Raw genomic sequence first — 19,226 nt, 5'->3', positions numbered from 1 at the left:
TTTATAACTACTATCTTTGTATACAACTCAAAGTGTCTTACCTGCTATCGATCCTCCAGGCTGTGAATCTCCATTCGGATATCCTAATCCATTACCATTAGCTGGGAGATGGAGAAAAAGAGAAGGCATGAGGAGAAAGGGGCAGTGATATTGATACAGAGGGCTATACCTTGAGGTCTCAGGGATTTAACATTTCTGAATATTGTATGAAGCAGTTATGCCCATCTCCTCTATATGTGAATGTTAACATCAGAGGTAAATACTCACCTTCCAATCCTGTTGGGGTTACAGGTTGTCCCCTATAAGGAAGCTCTCCTGCTCCTCCTAGAACAAAGAACAAAAGATTGGAATCACCTTATAAACCATCTGCACCAAAAAGAAAAATAGGAGACAAAGAGAGGCACACAGATTCAGAGAGAGGCAAGAAGAGGTCCTATTAGGTCAAAAAGGACTTCCAAGCACACCTGAATACGATGCTTATATGTTTTACATCTTATGACCTCCAAAAAGAAGCTCTTTGGCACAATGCAAGTACTACAGTGAGTGTTAGTGTAAATTTGAGAGATTGAGATCATATTCCACATACCCTAACTTAGGAGTAGGGCTCATTCCTGTTGTGATATGTGCATAACTAATCCATTTGGAGAAATTGCCCTCAGAGGAAGCTGCAGTCCATGTTCTTACTGTATTTCTGGTTTTACCCTATGTCCCAAACCACACTGACTACACATCATGGAGGAAATTTAGGTGTCAAGAACACATGTAAATGACCAGAACACTCAATAAATGTGGAAACAAACTGTGGTTCACCAAACAATATCTAAATCAAAATAATGAACACAGTATAATCTGTACAGTGATATCAAATTAAAATAATGAGGAAAAAGACCTCAAATATCCCAATGTCTCAACGGGGCAAAAGGTACTCAAGTTTCAAGCATTTCTAAGCATCATACAATGATAAAAAAATGTGGGATATAATTAAAATACTTACAACAGACTTAAATAAATGTAAATAGACTTACAAAAACAAACAAACAAAAAAAAAACAACAAGGAGAGGGGGAGAACTACAATGTTTAAAGTAAAGAGAGACATTTAAGGTTTGAACAAGGGGGGAACATAAAATAAGAAATAGTATTAAAAAAGTGTTGCTCATTATAATTGTGCTTTCACCATTAGTGACCTCTTTATCTTTTTGTTGTTTATAATTTTTTGTTTATATATTTGTAATTCTTTTTTTAAGATCTTGCTTCAAACAAATTTCACTACTGTGTAAGTACAATCATATTAAATGACTGAACAATGCTAAGCAATTGTTATAAATTGAAGATGAGTTCACATCTAAGTACTTATCTCCAGTGGCGTACCAAGGGGGGCGTGGGGGGCGGTCCGCCCTGGGTGCCAAGCACAGAGGGGGTGCTCCTGGTCCGGTCCGGTTCCCCACCCCCTGCGCCGGGTGTCGCGTCTGGAAACAGCCTGCAGCAAGATCACGATGCCAGCGATCTTTGCCTGCTTCGGCTGTTTCCTCCGCCACGGTCCCGCCCCTCCTCTGACGTCAGAGGAGGGGCAGGACCGCGGTAGAGGAAACAGCCGAAGTAAGCAAAGATCACTGGCATCGCGCGATCTTGCTGCAGGCTGTTTCCCCAGGGAAATGAAGCGGGGAGGCCGGGGGAATAAGCAGTGCTTCGTGGTGGTGGTGGGGCCGAACGGTCCTTTGAGGTAGTGGGGGGGGGCAGCAGGCCTTCAGGGTGGGGCGGGCAGGCAGACCTTGTGGAGGGGGGGGAAGACAGGCCTTCAGGGGGACAGGCCTTCATGGAGAACAGGCAGGCAAGCCTTCAAAGGGGGGACAAGCCTTCGGGGGGGTGCAGGCCTTCAAGGGGGACAGGCAGGCCTTTGGGGGGGGGTGACAGGCCGTCGGGGGGGATGCAGGCCTTCCGGGGGGGGGGGGGACAGGCCTTCCAGGGAGGGCACAGGCCTTCAAGGCGGGGACAGGCCTTCAAGGGGGGTGTAGGCCTTCGGGGGAGGTGCAGGCCTTCGAGGGGGTGCAGGCCTTCAAGGGGGGCAGGCCTTCAAGGGGGGGACAGGCCTTCAGGGGGGGCAGGCAGGCCTTCAAGGGGGGGCAGGCAGGCCTTCAAGGGGGGGACAGGCCTTCGAGGGGTGTGTAGGCCTTCGGGAGGGTGCAGGCCTTCGGGGGAGGTGCAGGCCTTCAAGGGGGGGGACAGGCCTTCAGGGGGGGCAAGCCTTCAAGGGGGGGACAGGCCTTCGAGGGGGTGCAGGCCTTCAGGGGGGATGCAGGCCTTCAAGGGGGGGGACAGGCCTTCAGGGGGGGCAAGCCTTCAAGGGGAACAGGCAGGCAGGCCTTCAAGGGGGGGGACAGGCCTTCGGGGGGGTGGAGGCCTTCAGGGGTGGGATGCAGACCTTTGAGGGGGGGACAGGCCTTCAGGGGAGGGGGGCCCTGGTGTAGAAGTACACGGAGGGAAGGGGGAGGGGTTCAAAGAGACGTGCATATGCCGGACTTTGGGTGGGAAGAAATAATGGGTCTGAAAATAGAGGAGAGAGAGAGAGAGAGAGATGATGGACATGGGTTTTAGGGAGGGAAGGAACAGAAAGGGAGAGAAGATGGACACAAGGGATGGTGTGGAGGGGGGATAGAGATACTGGTTAGGAGGGTAGTTGGGAAAAGAAAGGGAGAGATGGTGGACCCTGGGGTGGTGGGGAAGGAGGGAGAGCTGCTGGATGAAAGGGTAGTTAAGAAAAGGTGGATCTGTGAAGGGAGACAAAAAAAGGAAAGATGCCAGACATCCGAGGGAGGGAAGGGAAATGGAAGGGGAGGACAGAGATGGCAGATGGATGTTTTGCACGGAGAAAGAAGAAAGAAAGAGACCCTGGCAAGCAAGTTATCAGAAGACAACCAGAGCCTTGGACCAACAAGATTTGAAAAATAACCAGACAACAAAAAGGTAGAAAAACTAATTTTATTTTCTGTTTTGTGATTACAATATGTCAGATTTGAAATGTGTATCCTGCCAGAGCTGGTGTTAGACCGCAAACGTGAGCTAGAATTTAACAGAGAGAGGAAAAGTCCTTCTGTTTCTTTATTTTATTTACACCACAGCGCCAATGTGGTTAGGAGAAGCCAAAGGGGGGTGAAAAAGCTATAAAATAAACCCATCAGGATGTTTGAAAAAAACACCCAATTGGGCAGGAAAATCGAATCGATAAACCAATTCAATAGGCTGAATTGAATCGAAATTTTTTTTCCTGAATCTGGCAGCACTAGTTTGCGCTACTGTCTTAGACTTTAGGACCTGGGATTGGGGAGAGATGGCATCCTCAGTACTTTATAATGCAAGTCAAATGAGGATTTGGTCAGATTTTTGAAGGGTCTGCACTCTGCAGAAGAAAAATATTGTGTAGGCCGGGGACATGAGACAGCAGGAAATGGGAACTTTTCTTCCTTCTATTTTTGTGAATGGAAAGGCTGAGGATGTCAGAGAGTTCAGTTAAAATATGTGCTTTATAAGAAAATATAATAATGTGTTTTATAAAGTTTATAGCATTGCTGGCCTACCCGGTGAGGTGTTCCTAGTGGTGGTGGCGGCAGCGTGTCAATGTGTTGAGAGAAAGAGGTGATCTGGGAAATTCTGCTGAGCAAACTCCGGGCCCATTTCCACCCCCCAGTTAGTCCACTCCACTCAACTGGTTCACACACTGAGTGGGTCTTTGGGTGTTGTTCCTGGGTAGTTGTTTTGGGATCTCTTCCAGTGGTTTGTCAGTATCTCCTTCTGGTCCAAGGAAGGAAACTTTGTTAACCTTAGCACTGACCTACAGAATATGTTTGTAACAGCGCTGCTTGTGTGGCATTAGTCTATGTAGTGATCGAAAGAAAAAACCAGACCGTTGCACATTTTTGCACTATATGGTGGGTGTATGAGGAGATTCACATTTCCTGCACAGCTAAGTCCGTGTGAAGTTCCCTTGTGTTGTATTTTACATCTAGCAAAGTCTCTGTTTGGAAGGAAGTGGCCAGAAGTTATGGTAAAAGCAGATAGCGTAGCTGGTTTTAAGAAAGGTTTGGACAAATTCCTGGAGGAAAAGTCCATAGTCTGTTATTAAGACATGGGGGAAACATCTGCTTGCCCTGGATCGGTAGCATGGAATGTTGCTACTCTTTGGGTTTTGACCAGGTACTAGTGACCTGGATTGGCTTCCATGAGAATGGGTTACTGGGCATGATGGACCATTGGTCTGACCCAGTTAGGCTATTCTTATGTTATGTTCTCATCTGTAGGGGCCTTTGTTTTCACTTCTTATTTTAATGTATTTTTTTTTTCTGAGAACTTATCAGTGTTTTTTATAATGGGAACAAAAATGGAAGAGAATTAATGTGTGTGGAATGGGGGGGTAACTAATTTCTTCAGCTAAATAATTCAATCCACCTCAACCAGACATAGGAGAACTCACGCACCATTCACACACCCTCCAACCAAAAACGTCAAAAGAAAAAAACAGTTCGACAACCTCCTAGCCATTCGAGCTGCAACACTCGACCCCCAACTCTACAACCTATTGACCTCGACCACAAACTACAAAACCTTCAAAAAAGAAATAAAAACCCTTCTATTCAAAAAACACATAAAACCGAACTAACACAATGAGAACTGTCCCAAGCATCACCTGCAACTACTCCATATGTACTTCTGATGTCATGACAATTCAGACATAATTTATGTTATGTTATGGTATGTTTGGAATAATGGTTACATATATGAGGTTCAATAAAAGAAAATTGTCACTGCCTGTTTCTATTCTGACCATTTATTCAGTTTCATGGTTATTACAAAAAATATTTTTTTACATGGGGGGGATGTCCTTTTTTATATTTCACAGCTGCTGATTCTCTACACTATATCTGGTTGGGACTCCATGTTGTGCACCAGAAGGACACTGGTACCTATAGAAACGGTTTGTAATAAGAAAGCATGCTTATGGATCTGCACTCATCACATTACACTGCCAGTATGTGTATCTGTCTTTACAACTCCCACTTCATATCAGCTCAGTTTATTTATGACACAACATTTTTTAATATGCGTACAGTATGTGTGTGTTGTTTTATGAGTCATGTCATCATTCAACTGTGTGCCTGCCATCTTTCAACAGTTTGTGCTTTTTAATCCACTTCTATATTTCTACATGCTCAGGTCCAAAATATAAAAACAAACACACAAAAAACCCATATATCAACCATGTGCTATTCTGTTAGGGCAGAATTCTCAGGAGCCCTAAGAAATTGGCCTTTTTTCAGTTCTTCAAAATGCAATGGAAGCCTTGCCTCAACAAGAGAGAAGGAAGACAAGAAAAAAAAAAACTAAGAAGGCAGAAACTTCTCCTGTTGTATTCAATACACCAGTGCAGTTGGGGCCTAACAAGTCAATAATTACCATATTTAGTGGCTGCTGGATCCACACCATATCCAGCAGCTTGAGCGGTATATGAAGGCAGCCTGCCACCTGAATAGAGAGAAGGGAAGTTATGAGGAATGCTATTGTCTTATTCTTAATCCCTATTGCTTCCCTTCCTTCTCTAGACCCTACTCTTTTACCGTTATAGTATCTCTGCTGCATTTTCAGATCCATACATTCTTCTCTTAATCTCACTTCCACTATCTGTGCATTATCCTAATGCCAAAACGCATGCAGACTTGGGTTTCAATCCCACCACTATTACAAATCTTATTTACAAAAGCTTAGTGCTGAAACCTCAGTCCTGGGTTCTAGTTCTACCATTACCACCACTCTCACTATATATAGTAACTGTCAAAGAATCCATTAACTTCTGGGTTTTCATTACTTGGCAGCTCTATAGGGAAGGGACCCTGCTTCCATTATCCCCACACCTTCAGTATGTTGCTCCTTCCTTCTGGTTTGACTATAACTAGAGAGATGACCAGGTCCCTCCCTCCTCTTAAATACCATTTGTCCCTGCAGAGTAATCTCCTCCCAGTCCAGCAGGAACAGGTTGAGAGCCATATGGAAGCTGACTTGAATCTATGATACAAGCAGTCAGATGATATGGATTATTCAGGGTGCTATACATCAATATCCCTGCCAAAATTAAGTACAATGTGAAGAAATATTTACCATATTTTCCTGGTTTAGCACCACCATTAAAGCTACCAGAGAGAGGCATGATTGGCTGACCACCATATGTACCAGCACCTCCTGTATGCAAAAAAGACAGAGATAGGGATGAGGAGTGGAGGAGAAAGGGGAAACTGAAATTGAGATAGAGATAGAGACGAAAGGAAGACAGATAGACAAAAATAGAGTATCATTTTTTTGAGTTTTGTATACCAGTACCCATGTGCATCTGTACTAATATTCTAAACATTTACACACTTGACTGGCATGTAAATGTTAGTGCCTGCTTTATAGAATTGTCCCCTATGTTGGCAATTCTATAATTGGGTACCTCAAGTTAGGCTTAGAAAACAAGGGGGGTAATGTTCAATGGTGAGGGTCACTATACTAATGTAAAAGGTAGTTACAGAACAGGCAGTCCCCTTTTTATGAACATCTGACTTATGTTGGACTTGTACTTATAAACAAGAATCCTAGGAAAGGGAAAAGGACTTGTATACCGTCTTTTTATAGTTTTACAACCACACTCAAAGCAGTTTACATACAAGTACTTAAAGCATTTTCCCTATCTGTCCTGGTGGGCTCACAATCTATCTAATGTACCTGGGGCAGTTGAGGATCAGTTGCAAAGGTTAGGACTGTAAACCAGGCGAGGATGTTATTTAAAAATACCGTCGTGGAAGGCTAGACCAGATGTATTCCACGTATCAGCAAAGGTGGAAAGAATAGGAAACGAGAGTCGGCGTGGTTAAAAGGTGAAGTGAAAGAGGCTATTAGAGCCAAAAAAAATCCTTTAAAGAATAGAAAAAAGATCCGAATGAAGAAAATAGGAAGAAACACAAGCACTGGCAAGTTAGATGCAAAGCACAGATAAAACAGCTAAGAAAGAATATGAAGAGAAACTTGCAAAAGAGGCAAAAACTCATAGCAATTTTTTTAGGTACATCAGAAGCAGAAAACCTGCGAGGGAATCTGTGGGACCCGTTGGATGATCAAGGAGCGAAAGGGGCGCTCAGGGAGAATAAGGCCATAGCAGAAAGACTGAATGAATTATTTGCTTCAGTCTTTACAGAAGAAGATGTAAGAGATTTACCTGAACCGGAAATAGTTTAAGGGTGATGATGTGGAGAAACGTAAAGAAATCTCAGTGAATCTGGAAGATGTACTAAGCCGAATTGACAAGTTAAAAAGTGATAAATCACCAGGACCGAATGGTATACATCCCAGGGTACTAAAAGAACTCAGACATGAAATTGCTGACCTGCTGTTAGTGATTTGTAACTCGTTGCTAAAATTGTCCTTAGTACCTGAAGATTGGAGGATGGCCAATGTTACGCCGATTTTTTAAAAGGGCTCCAAGGGAGATCCGGGAAATTACAGACCAGTAAGCCTCACTTCAGTGCCGGGCAAATGGTAGAAATGATTATAAAAATTAAAATTGTGGAACACGTAGACAAACATGATTTAATGAGACGGAGTCAGCATTGGTTCAGCCGAGGGAAATCTTGCCTCACAAATTTGAAGATGTGAATAGAAAGGTGGATAAAGGGGAGCCGGTTGATATAGTGTATCTTGATTTTCAGAAAGCTTTTAATAAAGTTCCTCATGAGAGGCTCCTGAGAAAATTAAAGTGTCATGGGATAGGTGGCAAAGTTCAGTTGTGGATTAGGAATTGGTTATCAGATAGAAAACAGAGGGTAGGGTTAAATGGTCATTTTTCTCAATGGAGGAAACAGTGGAGTGCTGCAGGGGTCTGTACTGAAACCGGTGTAATTTAACTTATTTATAAATGATCAAGTTTCAAGTTTATTAAAAATTTGTTGTACACGCAATGTCAAATACTTCAATGCGTATGACAATTTAAAATTGGGACACAAGCAATAAAAAAAACTTTATACAAATAAACATACAGAGGGGCATAATCAAAAAAAGTCTAAGTCCCCATTTGGCCTAAGACTTTAAACGTTGAAAGTAAAAGCAGGGAAAATGTCCATTATCAAAAAAAAGTCCAAAAAGGAGATTTGTTTTGATAATGGCCTGCCTCTATGTTCAGCTGTTTAAACTACGTCTACACTAACACCATATAATCAACCTAAAAAAGGCCTAACTCCCAAACACCCAAAACAAGAGCTTTTAGGCGAAGGAGGAGCCAATCCTTCACCTAAAAGCTGGATTCTGTAACCGGCATCTGTCAAAAAGAACACCGGTTACAGAATCCCCCCCCATTACAACGATCAGGGCAGGAGGGAGCCCAAGCCCTCCTGGCCTGGCGGCACCCGCAGCCCCCCATCACGATCGGGCAGGAGGGAGCACAAGCCCTCCTACCCAGGTGAACCCTCCCATCCCCACTAAGATACAGGCAGGAGGGGTCCCAGGCCCTCCTGCCCTTGACACAAGGAACCCCCCGAACCCCCGATCGCCCCCCGCCGCTCCACGACCTCCCGCCAACTCCACAACCCCCCTCCCCGAACCTTAAAAATCATTGGTCGGACGGACGGGTGCCAAGCCCGTCCATCCGACAGGCCAGCCATTAGTTGAATGGATGGCCTTAGGGCCTGATTGGCCCAGGTGGCTCAAATCCCGCCCACAGGTGGGGCCTGAGACACCTGGGCCAAGCGGAATAGGCCTAATAGTCTTAGGCCCCTCCTGTGGGCGGGGCCTTAGGCATATGGGCCGGGTTGGGCCCTAAGGCCAGCCATTCAACGGATGGCTGGCCTGTTGGACGGACGGGCTTGGCACCCATCTGTCTGACCAACGATTTTGAAGGTACGGGGAGGGGGTGGGGGGTCATGGGGGTCAGCGTGGGGGCAATCAGGGGTTTGGGGGGGCCCTTGCGTCGAGGGCAGGAGGGCCTGGGATCCCTCCTGCCCGTATCTTAGTGAGGGTGGGGGGGTTCGCCTTGGCAGGAGGGCTTGGGCTTGCCCGATTGTGATGGGGAGGGTTGTAGTGCTGCCTGGGCAGGAGGGCTTGGGCTCCTTCCTGTCCTATCGCTGTAGGAGGGGAGGGCTAATCGCTGCAGGAGAAATGGCTCATCTCTCCTGCCGTGATGGTGATCGCCCACCCCCCTCTGAACCGCGGCACTTCGGGATGAGGATCGCCAGCAGGGGAGATGCCCTGCTGCGATGCTCACCCCGAAGTGCCATGGTTCGGAGGGGGGTGGGCGATCACCATCGCGGCAGGAGAGATGAGCCATCTCTCCTGCAGCGATAGGCAGGTTGCTGGGGTCGCTGAGCTGCAGCGATCAGCTCAAAGGCCCCTTTTTCAGCACTTATACCTGTTTTGACTTGGTCTAAGTCAAAACGTATAACTGCCGACTAGGCAACCTGCCTAAAGTTTTGGTTATACCTGCTGTACGCCTAGGTCTAGGTCGGCCCACCTCCCGCCCTTTCCCCTCCTCTAAAAATGCCTCTTTTGGCTCTATGCGTTTAGAGGCAGGGGAAAGGCCTAAGCTGGTTTTAGATACGTCTAATACCAGCTTTGATTATGGGTACTTGGACGATCAGGCTTTTTGATCGTCCAAGTACCCATTTAGGCCACTTTTTAGACTTTTTTTTTTTATTATGAGTCCCACAGTGTATACGTCCAAATAATTACCAGTACAAAAGGAAAGGAGGGTGAACTACAATCTTTAAAGAAAATAGAGATACATTTAGGGAAAAAACAACTGGAGGTTAATAGAAATTAATCTTGAAAGCATAGCTAAACATGGAAAATGTGGAAAAGAGGTAAAGAAGATTATTAGAGCATATGCTTTAATGATAGAAGAGTTATGCTATGTCTCAAATGCGTCCCTATACAAGTAACTTTTTAAAGAGCTTTTACATTTTTCTAATGAGGATTCACCACGTAAGTAAATTGGTAAGTTGTTCCAGATCTGGGGTGCTATAACCGAAAAGATAGTAGATCTCCTAGTACCTATTACTTTTAAAGAAGGGATAGTCAGCAGATGTTGTTCTGTTGATCTGAGTGTCCTAACTGGAAAATATGGTATTAGAAGATGATCCAGAAATATTGGTACGTTAGTTTGTTGGATTTTAAAGGTTATCAGTACAATTTTATAAATTATTCTATACGATATTCGTAGCCAGTGTGCTTTTTGTAACAGAGGTGTGACATGATCATATTTTTTTAAATTAGTAATAATTTTTATTGCTGTATTTTGTATGATTTGTAGTCTTCTTATTTCTTTCTGGGTTATACCATGATACAATGTATTGCAATAATCAAGCCTAGAAATGACCACAGAATGAATGAAAATATTAAGAGCTTCCGGTTTTAAGACTTGTTAAGGATCTGATGAGATGTAACTTATAGAACAGTTTTTAACCACTGAACTAATCTGATCATGAAAGAAGAGTTCTTGATCTAATAACACTCCCAATATTTTCGTTGCTGTTACTCTTTGGAGTGGGGAGTTATCCAAGATTATTTGCGATGAGAATTTAAGATCATTTTTCCATGGAAAAAACATTACTGAAGATTTAGTAACATTCAGGGCCAACATATTATCTTTAAGCCATTGACTTATTTATTTTAGTTTATTGTTTATATCTGTTATCTCATTGGAATCAGCTGTATTTAATGGATGCAATAGCTGAATGTTGTCTGCATAGGCAAAAGAGACTGACTAAGGGTAAGTAGTGATCTGGGAATTGGAAAAACAAGTGAGGTGATTAAATTTGCAGATGACACTAAACTCTTCAAAGTTATTAAAATGGATGCGGATTGTGAAGAATTGCAGGTGGACCTTAGTAAATTGGAAGACTGGGTGTCCAAATAGCAGATGAAATTTAATGTGGACAAATGCAAAGTAATGCATATTGGGAAGAATAACTTGAAACACAGTTACCGGATGCTAGGGCCACCTTGGGGATTAGTGCCCAAGAAAAGGTCTGGGTGTCATTGTAGACAATACGATGAAACCTTCCACCCAATGTGCGGCGGAGGCCAAAAAAGCAAACAGGAAGCTGGGAATTATTAAAAAAGGGATGGTTAACAAGACCTCAACTGGAGTATGGTGCGACCTCAACTGGAATATTGCGTTCAATTCTGGTTTCCTTATTTCAAGAAAGATATAGTGGCACTTCTAGAAAAGGTTCAAAGAAGAGCGACCAAGAAGGTAAAGGGAATGGAACTCCTCTCATATGAGGAAAGACTAAAATGGTTAGGGCTCTACAGCTTGGAAAAAAGATGGCTGAGGGGAGATATGATTGAGGTCTACAAAATCCTTAGTGGAGTAGAACAGGTACAAATGGATCGATTTTTCACTGTGTCAAAAATTACAAAGACTAGGGGACATTCGAAGTTACAGGGAAATACTTTTAAAACCAATAGGAGGAATTTTTTTTTCACTCAGAGAATAGTTAAGCTCTGGAACGCATTGCCAGAGGTTGTGGTAAAAGCGGATAGTGTAGTTGGTTTTAAGAAAGGTTTGGACAAGTTCCTGGAGGAAAGGTCCATAGTTTGTTATTGAGAAAGACATGGGGGAAGCCACTGCTTGCCCTGTATTGGTAGCATGGAATGTTGCTACTCCTTGGGTTTTGGCCAGGTACTAGTGACCTGGATTGGCCACCGTGAGAATGGGCTAACCCAGTAAGGCTATTCTTATATTCTTATGAATAAGCAGTAGATTTCCCCAAGCCATCTTAATAATGGCCTACGGACTCTTTTAGGAAATTATCCAAACCTTTTTTAAACCCTGCAAAGCTAATGGATTTCACCACATTCTCAGTGCAATCTTCTTTTCAAGGTCTCTCTTTGCCTTCCTTATTATCTCTTTGCATTTGACTTGCCATTCCTTGTGCTATTTATAATTATTTCTAGTTGGATCCTTCTTTCACTTTCTGAAGGATTCTCTTTTACCTCTAATAGCTTCCTTCACCACACTTGTTAACCATGCCAGCTGCCATTTGGTCTTCCTTACTCCTTTTTTAATGCATGGAATATATTTAGTTTGGGCTTCCAGATGGTATTTTTGAATAACATTCACTCCTGATGTAAATTTTTGACCTTTGCAGCTGCTCCTCTAAGTTTCTTTTTTACCATTCTCCTCACCTTATCATAGTCTCCTTTTTATATGTAAATGTTGTATTGGATTTCCTATATGAACTTATTCCAGGGATTATATCAGATCTGATCATGTTATGATCACTGTTATCAAGCATTATCTCTTGCACTAATTCATATGTTCCACTTAGAACTAGGTATAGAATTGCTTCGTCGCTTGTCGGTTTCTGAACCAGCTGCTTCTTAAAGTAGCCCTTGATTTTATCAAGAAATTTTATCTCCTTAGCATGCCTTGATGTTACATTTACCCAGTCAATATCAGGATAGTTGAAATCACCCATTATTATTGTGTTACCCAGTTTGCTAGCCTTCCTAATTTTGGTAACATTTCAGCATCTGTCCGTTTATCTTGGACAGGCGGATGGTAATACACTCTTATCACTATCCTTTTCCTTTTTACACATGGAATTTCTACCCATAGGGATTCCAAGGTGTGTTTCTGCTCCTGTAGAATTTTCTGTCCATTCGATTCAAGGCCCTCCTTTACATATAATGCTACCCCTCCAGCAATTTGATCTACCCTATCACTGCAATATACTATAGTTTGTACCCAGTATGACAGTGTCCCACTGGTTATCTTCCTTCCACCAGGTCTGAAAGATACCTATTATGTCTATCTTTTCATTTAGTGCAATATATTCTAACTCTCCCATCTTGTTTCTTAGGCTTCTGGCATTTGCATACAAACATTTCAAACAATGTTTGCCATATCTATTTACAACTTGCTCAGCAGTTGGCCAGGATAATTTGCAATCTTTACAATCAGCCTGCTCTGTATTTAAGGAAACCTGATATACTGTGGCCTGTACTGCAATCTCACTAACAAGATGTCCTATCTTTCCTTTTATAATGATATATTTTAAAGATACCTTGTTCTGAACTATGATCTTTTGAGTGACTGTCAGCGTCTCCCAGTTTCTAGTTTAAATGTTGATGCCAGCAGCCTAGTTCCACCCTGGTTAAGGTAGAGCCCATCTTTGTGGAATAGGCTCCCCTTCCCCAGAATATTGCACAGTTCCTTACAAATCTAAAACCCTCTTCCCTGCACCATTGCCTCATCCATGCATTGAGGCTCCAGAGCTCTGCATGTCTCTTCGGTCCTGCACATGTAACAGGGAGCACTTCTGAAAATGCTATCCTGGAGGTTCTAGATTTTAACTTCATACCCAAGAGCCTAATTTTGACTTCCAGAACATCCCTACTGCATTTCCCTATGTCATTGGTCCCCATATATACCAAGACAGCAGACTCCTCCCCAGGACTGTCTAAAATCTTATCTAGGTGATGCATAAGGTCTGCAACTTTTGCACCAGGCAGGCAATTGACCAAGCAATCTTCATGCCCACCAGTCACCCAGCTATCTATATCCTTAATGATTTAATCTCCTACTATAATGGCCATCCTAATCCTTCCCTCTTAGGCAGAAGCCCCTCAGTGCAAGAGGACATTGCATGCCCTGGTGGGCAGGTCCTAGCTATAGGATTGCCTCCTACTTCAGCAGGGTGATGCTCTCCTTTAAGAAGATCTCCCTCCTTTGAGGTAGTACAGAGGTTGACAGACTGGACATGGGATTTATCTATAATGTTCCTCTTTGCACAGAGTACCTACATAAGATCTCTCACCAACTGGGAGATAATCAAACATGTGACTGTCTCCTTAAGTGTTCAGACCTTGAGAGGTTGCAGAGAGAAAGAGAGGTAATGTGACACAGATCCTTTCTGTTCCTTACCATATTTTGCCATGGTAGGGTCTATGCCAAGCCCAGCACCAAGTCCATTGCGAGTCCTGTATGGGGTCTGCACACCTATAGAAGACATGCAAAGAACAGTTTATTACCATCACATTAATAAAAAAGTTCTCTTCCTCAGTACAAGGGACTTTATTCAAAAATTCATCTTTGTAGTGCAGTGGTTAGAGCTACAGCCTCAGGACCCTGAGGTTTTGGGTTCAAATCCTGCACTATTCCTTGTGACCCTGGGCAAGTCACTTAATCCCCATTGCCCCAGGTACATTAGATAGAATGAGGGAAAATGCTTAATTACCTGAATAATTTGTAATCCACATAGAATTGTAGGATATGTGGAATATAAATTGTTTTTAAGGTCAGGCTAGATGCGCTGAGAAGCCGCTCTGAGAACTTCTTCTTATAAAATTTCTTAGTGGTTCGAATTACCTACCCGATGCCTAAACGGAGGGGCCGTAGTGCCGCTGGTGCCTCGCGGCCCACTGCCACCCCCGCGGTCGGTAATATCGGGGAACTCCTCAGACGGATAGAGGGAACATTTTCGGCGTCGGAGGGAGGCCCGCAGAGGAGTAGCGGCGTTGGCGAGGCCGTGGTGATTCCTCCGGGATTGGAAACATCTTTGAGTCCCGACGTTAGGGCGCCACCCCCGCAGCCACAGTTGAGCAGCTCTCCAAGGGCCAAGGGAACCCCGGATGTCGGGGTCTTGCCTTCCCCTGAGGCAAGTAGTCCATCACAGAGCCTGCTGACAGGAGCTCTCATGGATATGAGCTCCTTTGAAGAAACTGAGGAAAAATCATCTAAGGAGAGGCGAGTTAGCCTTCAGGGACAGCGACAAGTTAATCAACTGGACGGTGAGCACTATGACACTTCTTTACCTTTAATTTCTTTGGAAAAACCCTCAGAAGTAACTCTGGACTCACTATGGGATCTTATGGCCGGACTAGTGAAGACCATAAGTCCCAAATTTCAGTCAATTGAGGGGAAACTGTCTCAACATTCTACTGAACTTAAAGAATTGAAAAATGAAATGACTGTCTCTAATTCCTCTGTTCAAAAGCTTGAACAGGAAATTAAATCATCTAAACAACTACAGGAAACTTTAATGAAAGATAATATAAATCTTAGGAGAAAGATGGAGAATTTGGAAAACAACTCCAGATACAATAACTTAAGATTAACTTTCCTAGGCTACCATTGATACCACCTAGAGAAATGTTTAAAAGATATTTTCTTGAAGTTTTGGGGGCCTCAGAAGATTCATTACCTCCTTTATCACGAGTCTATTATTTACCTAATAAGACTAAATTGCTAAAAAAAGTCGTCGGACCAAGGATTATTGGATGTATCAGAGTTATTGGAAAAATCTGATAAAGAGGCTATAGAACCAAGTACTTTGATTATAACAGTAGCTCTTTCTATTGATAAAGTTTGATTGTTAAAACTATACTTTAAAAATAGACAGAAAGAATTCATGGGTTGTAAAGTGCAGATATTTCCTGATCTTTCACGAGAGACTCAAAAGCGTCGCCGTGAATTTCTTATGTTGAAGCCAGGTTTTACATCTTTAGGTGCTACTTTTTATTTACGACATCCTTGTAAGTGTATAGTACATCACCGATCAGTTAAATATGTTTTCTTTGAGCCTAATCAGTTGACTTCTTTTTTAGCGCTCTCCTGTTTGGAGGCAGAAAAACCATAAGCTCTAAGATTATTGTTTAATTCCAGTAATCAGCCATCTAGCTAACTTTATATGAAAGAGTGTACTTTTGTTCAATTCTTTTTCTTTTGTTTTCGCTAAGAAACCTTGGATCTAATTTGAGGACTTGAGCATTTTAGTTTATACATGATCTAAATGTTATTGGAATGTTTCTTGCTTTATGGAATTCCTAATTTGCTTTCTGTACAAGTTAATTCTTGATTATATGATTTAAAAATGAATAAATATATTTAACATAAATTGTTTTTAAAAAATTAAATAGTTCAGATATACGAATTAGCAAAGGAAATGGGCTGTACAAAGAAGAAATAAAAGCATTAATACCAATAAAACTACTTCATATTAGCTGGACTTTCTAAATCAAGGGTCTCTGAACTTTTCAGGTGAAGGATATTATGACATTTCAAATCACTAAGAGGGCCGGGTTGTAGGAAAGGAAAAGGAAAGATGAGAACAAAGTAGGATTAACATTATATTGGACCCTAAGGCCCTGATTCTACAAAGTGCGTCCCGATTTTAGGCAGCTGACCCTGACATTCATCCAGCATTGACACCAGCATTGACTATATTGGTGACTAACTCCATTTCTTCATCTTCAGTGCTACCAGCATTAGGGGAGCCTTGTAAGTGATCTAAGAAGCATAAATATGCATCACCTACTAGGCATGCATCAGCATCATCCCCATCGACGCACTCCGAACATCTATGCATTAATGCCCGATCACCATCCGTACAGGTGGTGTTTATTCAGAGACATGCCTCAGCATCGAGGTCCCCAATGCCTCAACACCCAACTCAACAAGTGCCTAATGTAATCTTGATAATATTGGTACCAGCATCATCACTGCAAGAGCAACTTCAAGTGCTGTTGCAGCAGGAATTGTCTAGGTTACTGCAGGTGTACCCTGTGCAGACTCCTGCATTGACACTCCCTGCCTCAATCCATGTATCAGCCAAGCAGTCTATCAAGGCGTTGATCTCGGATGCCTTGACATCAACCTTCCTCATTGAAGAGACACTGAATCATGTATCATCATCTAGGAGTGGAGCGCACCAACTTCTCCTCAACATTCTTCATCTCACTCTCAACGCTCCACTACCAGAAGAGATGACACTGAGGACTCTGGCTCATATTTGTCACCATGCTTTCCAGATGACTACCCAGAGTTTTCTGCTGACAAATCCTATGGGATACTGTCGGATCTTTCACCACCTTCTCCTCAATGCAGGTCCCCACCTGAAAGTCTATCCTTTACCAACTTTATTAGACAGATGGGGCAAGCACTTCCTATTAATGTGGAATCTGAAGAGGAGCCTTGGGCAGAGCTCATGGAAGCCTTAGACTATAAACTATAAAACTATCCTATATAATAAAACGCTAGCCGCGCATGCGCACTCAGACCTGCGTGATCTGTAATCCCTGATCCGTGATCTGTAGGTTCGTGGCCAGAGTGCGTATGCGGCGGCTAGACAAAGCGGGAGAAACAGACTCGAGCGCTGTGGCCGACTCAGGATGGGAGGATGCGCCGCAGCAAAGTGCTGCACAGGTACTGGAGGGGGAGAGACATATCGCTTCTGCACATACCTTCACAAACCTCCCTCCAGCGTTGGCAGCTGCAGCACGTTAAACAGGCTGCTTCGCGACTTTCTCCTGCAGTTGAGTCCCTCTGCCGCGTCACTAATGATGTCATCAATGATGCGACAGAGAGACTCAACGGCAGAAGAAAGCCGCGAAGCAGCCTGTTTAGCATGCTGCGGCTGCCAACGCTGGAGGAAGGTTTGATATTAAAGTCATCTTGCTGGGAGGGTCGCAGAGTCAGCGGGGGTTGGGCTGGGAGGGGAGAGATGCGTCTGCCTCGGGTGCTTCAGACAACAGCAGCGTTTACAATTCACTGCTGTTGCTGGCTTCAGGCCTTCCTCTCTGGCCGATCCTGCCTACTTCCTGTTTTCATGAAGACAGGACCGGCCAGCGAGAAAGACCTGAAGCCAGCAACAGCAATGAATTGTGAATGCTGCTGCTGACCAATGAAGTAGTTAAATGAGGAAAGGGAGCAGAGGGGGAGAGAATGGCTTGGAGGGAAGGAGGAAGGTATGCCAGACCAAGGCAAAAGGAAGGAGGAGGTGGAGAAAGGCCATATGGGACAGAGAGAGAGGGGGCGGACACTGGATGGAAAGAAGAGAGGGCAGTGAATGGAAGGGGCAACATAGAGGGTGAACAGTATTCTAGCACCCGTTAATGTAACGGGCTTAATGACTAGTAAGACTATAAACTTAGACTATAGTATCCACGAAAGTTTTTCTGCCTATGGATGGATGGTTGGGTGGTTTTTCCCCCCTTCTGTATAACTGAGGCTTTTTCTTTCATTGGCTTTTATATAGTATCAGAGTTCAGTGCTTGTTGCTGGGTGTTCAATTCTCTTTTGGGGAGATTTTGTACATGATACAATGCTTTACCACGCTTTGTCATACTGTTATCTTTCCTCTCTGTCTACTAAACTATACATTGTATCTTTCACACTCTATTTGCCATATTATGTCTACCATGCTACGATTTCTCATGCTATGACTGCTACATGATGTTTGCTGTTCCATGTCTACCATGTTAGGTTCTATCATGCTATATGTTATACTGTCAAGTCATACTAGATTAGGCATGTTTGTAATATTATCCCCCCTTTTACTAAACTGTGATAGAGATTTTTAGCACAGGGAGCCACACTGAATGCTCTGCGCTGCTCCCGACACTCATAGAGTTCCTATGAGCATCAGGAGCAGCATGGAGCACTCAGAGCGGCTCCATGCACTAATAACCGCTATTGCGGTTTAGTAAAAAAAGGGGGAGGGGGGTATGTTTGCCATGCTATTTTTTGCCATACTATGCTCATCATGCTATGTATCACTATACCATGTTTGTCATATTATGTTTTACCATGCTTTGTTAACTATTTTTTTTGCCATCTTTGTCAGACAATGTCCTGCCATGCCATATCTGCCATCACTTTGTATAAATACACTTTATTATGAATGTAAACTTGTAACTCGTTCTGAGCTCTTCTGGGAGGACAGGATTTAAAACCAAATAAATAAAATAAGTGCTAATACATTCATGTGCACTAGGAACGCATAAATGCGGGTGCCCAGTTATAGATTTGCCCTTTATAATTTACAATATTTACAAGGTAATATATAGAAATAAAATAAAACCACAGGAAATAAGGTAACAACTTTTTCTGGTGACTAACTCAATGCATTTTATGATTAGCTTTCGAAGGCAACCCCTAACACGGCCACTATATCATTTTACTCAACATTAACAACAAAGTAATATAAATTTTCAAAATAAAGTAACAAATATCAAATGAAAACATGAATTCTCATGTTCTTAAATTTAATTTATTAAACCATCATAAACTCAAATAATAAAAGCAAACAATACCTTACCAGTCATATCAGCCAACACATTGGGGTATCTCCCTAGAAAAGAAAGACAGCTAATAAAAGGCAGCTCTATATCAGTGCAGAAAAAACAGTGAATTACATTTTCCCATTCTATT

The 19,226-nt window shown here is 43.0% G+C and overlaps 1 protein-coding gene across 1 annotated transcript in view; it reads right to left on the bottom strand.

Annotated features, from left to right (window-relative positions):
• Window positions 1-19,226, bottom strand: part of LOC117361472 (fibroin heavy chain-like) — an 85,430-nt gene that overhangs the window by 21,243 nt on the left and 44,961 nt on the right. The window contains exons 13-19 of the mRNA XM_033946862.1: window positions 19,114-19,146; window positions 13,941-14,015; window positions 6,146-6,226; window positions 5,978-6,052; window positions 5,447-5,515; window positions 268-324; window positions 42-101 (exon numbers count right to left, since the gene is read on the bottom strand). Of these exons, the coding sequence (XP_033802753.1) occupies window positions 42-101; window positions 268-324; window positions 5,447-5,515; window positions 5,978-6,052; window positions 6,146-6,226; window positions 13,941-14,015; window positions 19,114-19,146 (450 nt within the window). The remainder of the gene's footprint in view (window positions 1-41; window positions 102-267; window positions 325-5,446; window positions 5,516-5,977; window positions 6,053-6,145; window positions 6,227-13,940; window positions 14,016-19,113; window positions 19,147-19,226) is intronic.

Source organism: Geotrypetes seraphini, chromosome 5 (genome assembly GCF_902459505.1).
Source record: "Geotrypetes seraphini chromosome 5, aGeoSer1.1, whole genome shotgun sequence".
Taxonomy (NCBI): domain Eukaryota; kingdom Metazoa; phylum Chordata; class Amphibia; order Gymnophiona; family Dermophiidae; genus Geotrypetes; species Geotrypetes seraphini.
This window is presented reverse-complemented; position numbering and strand designations above follow the sequence as displayed.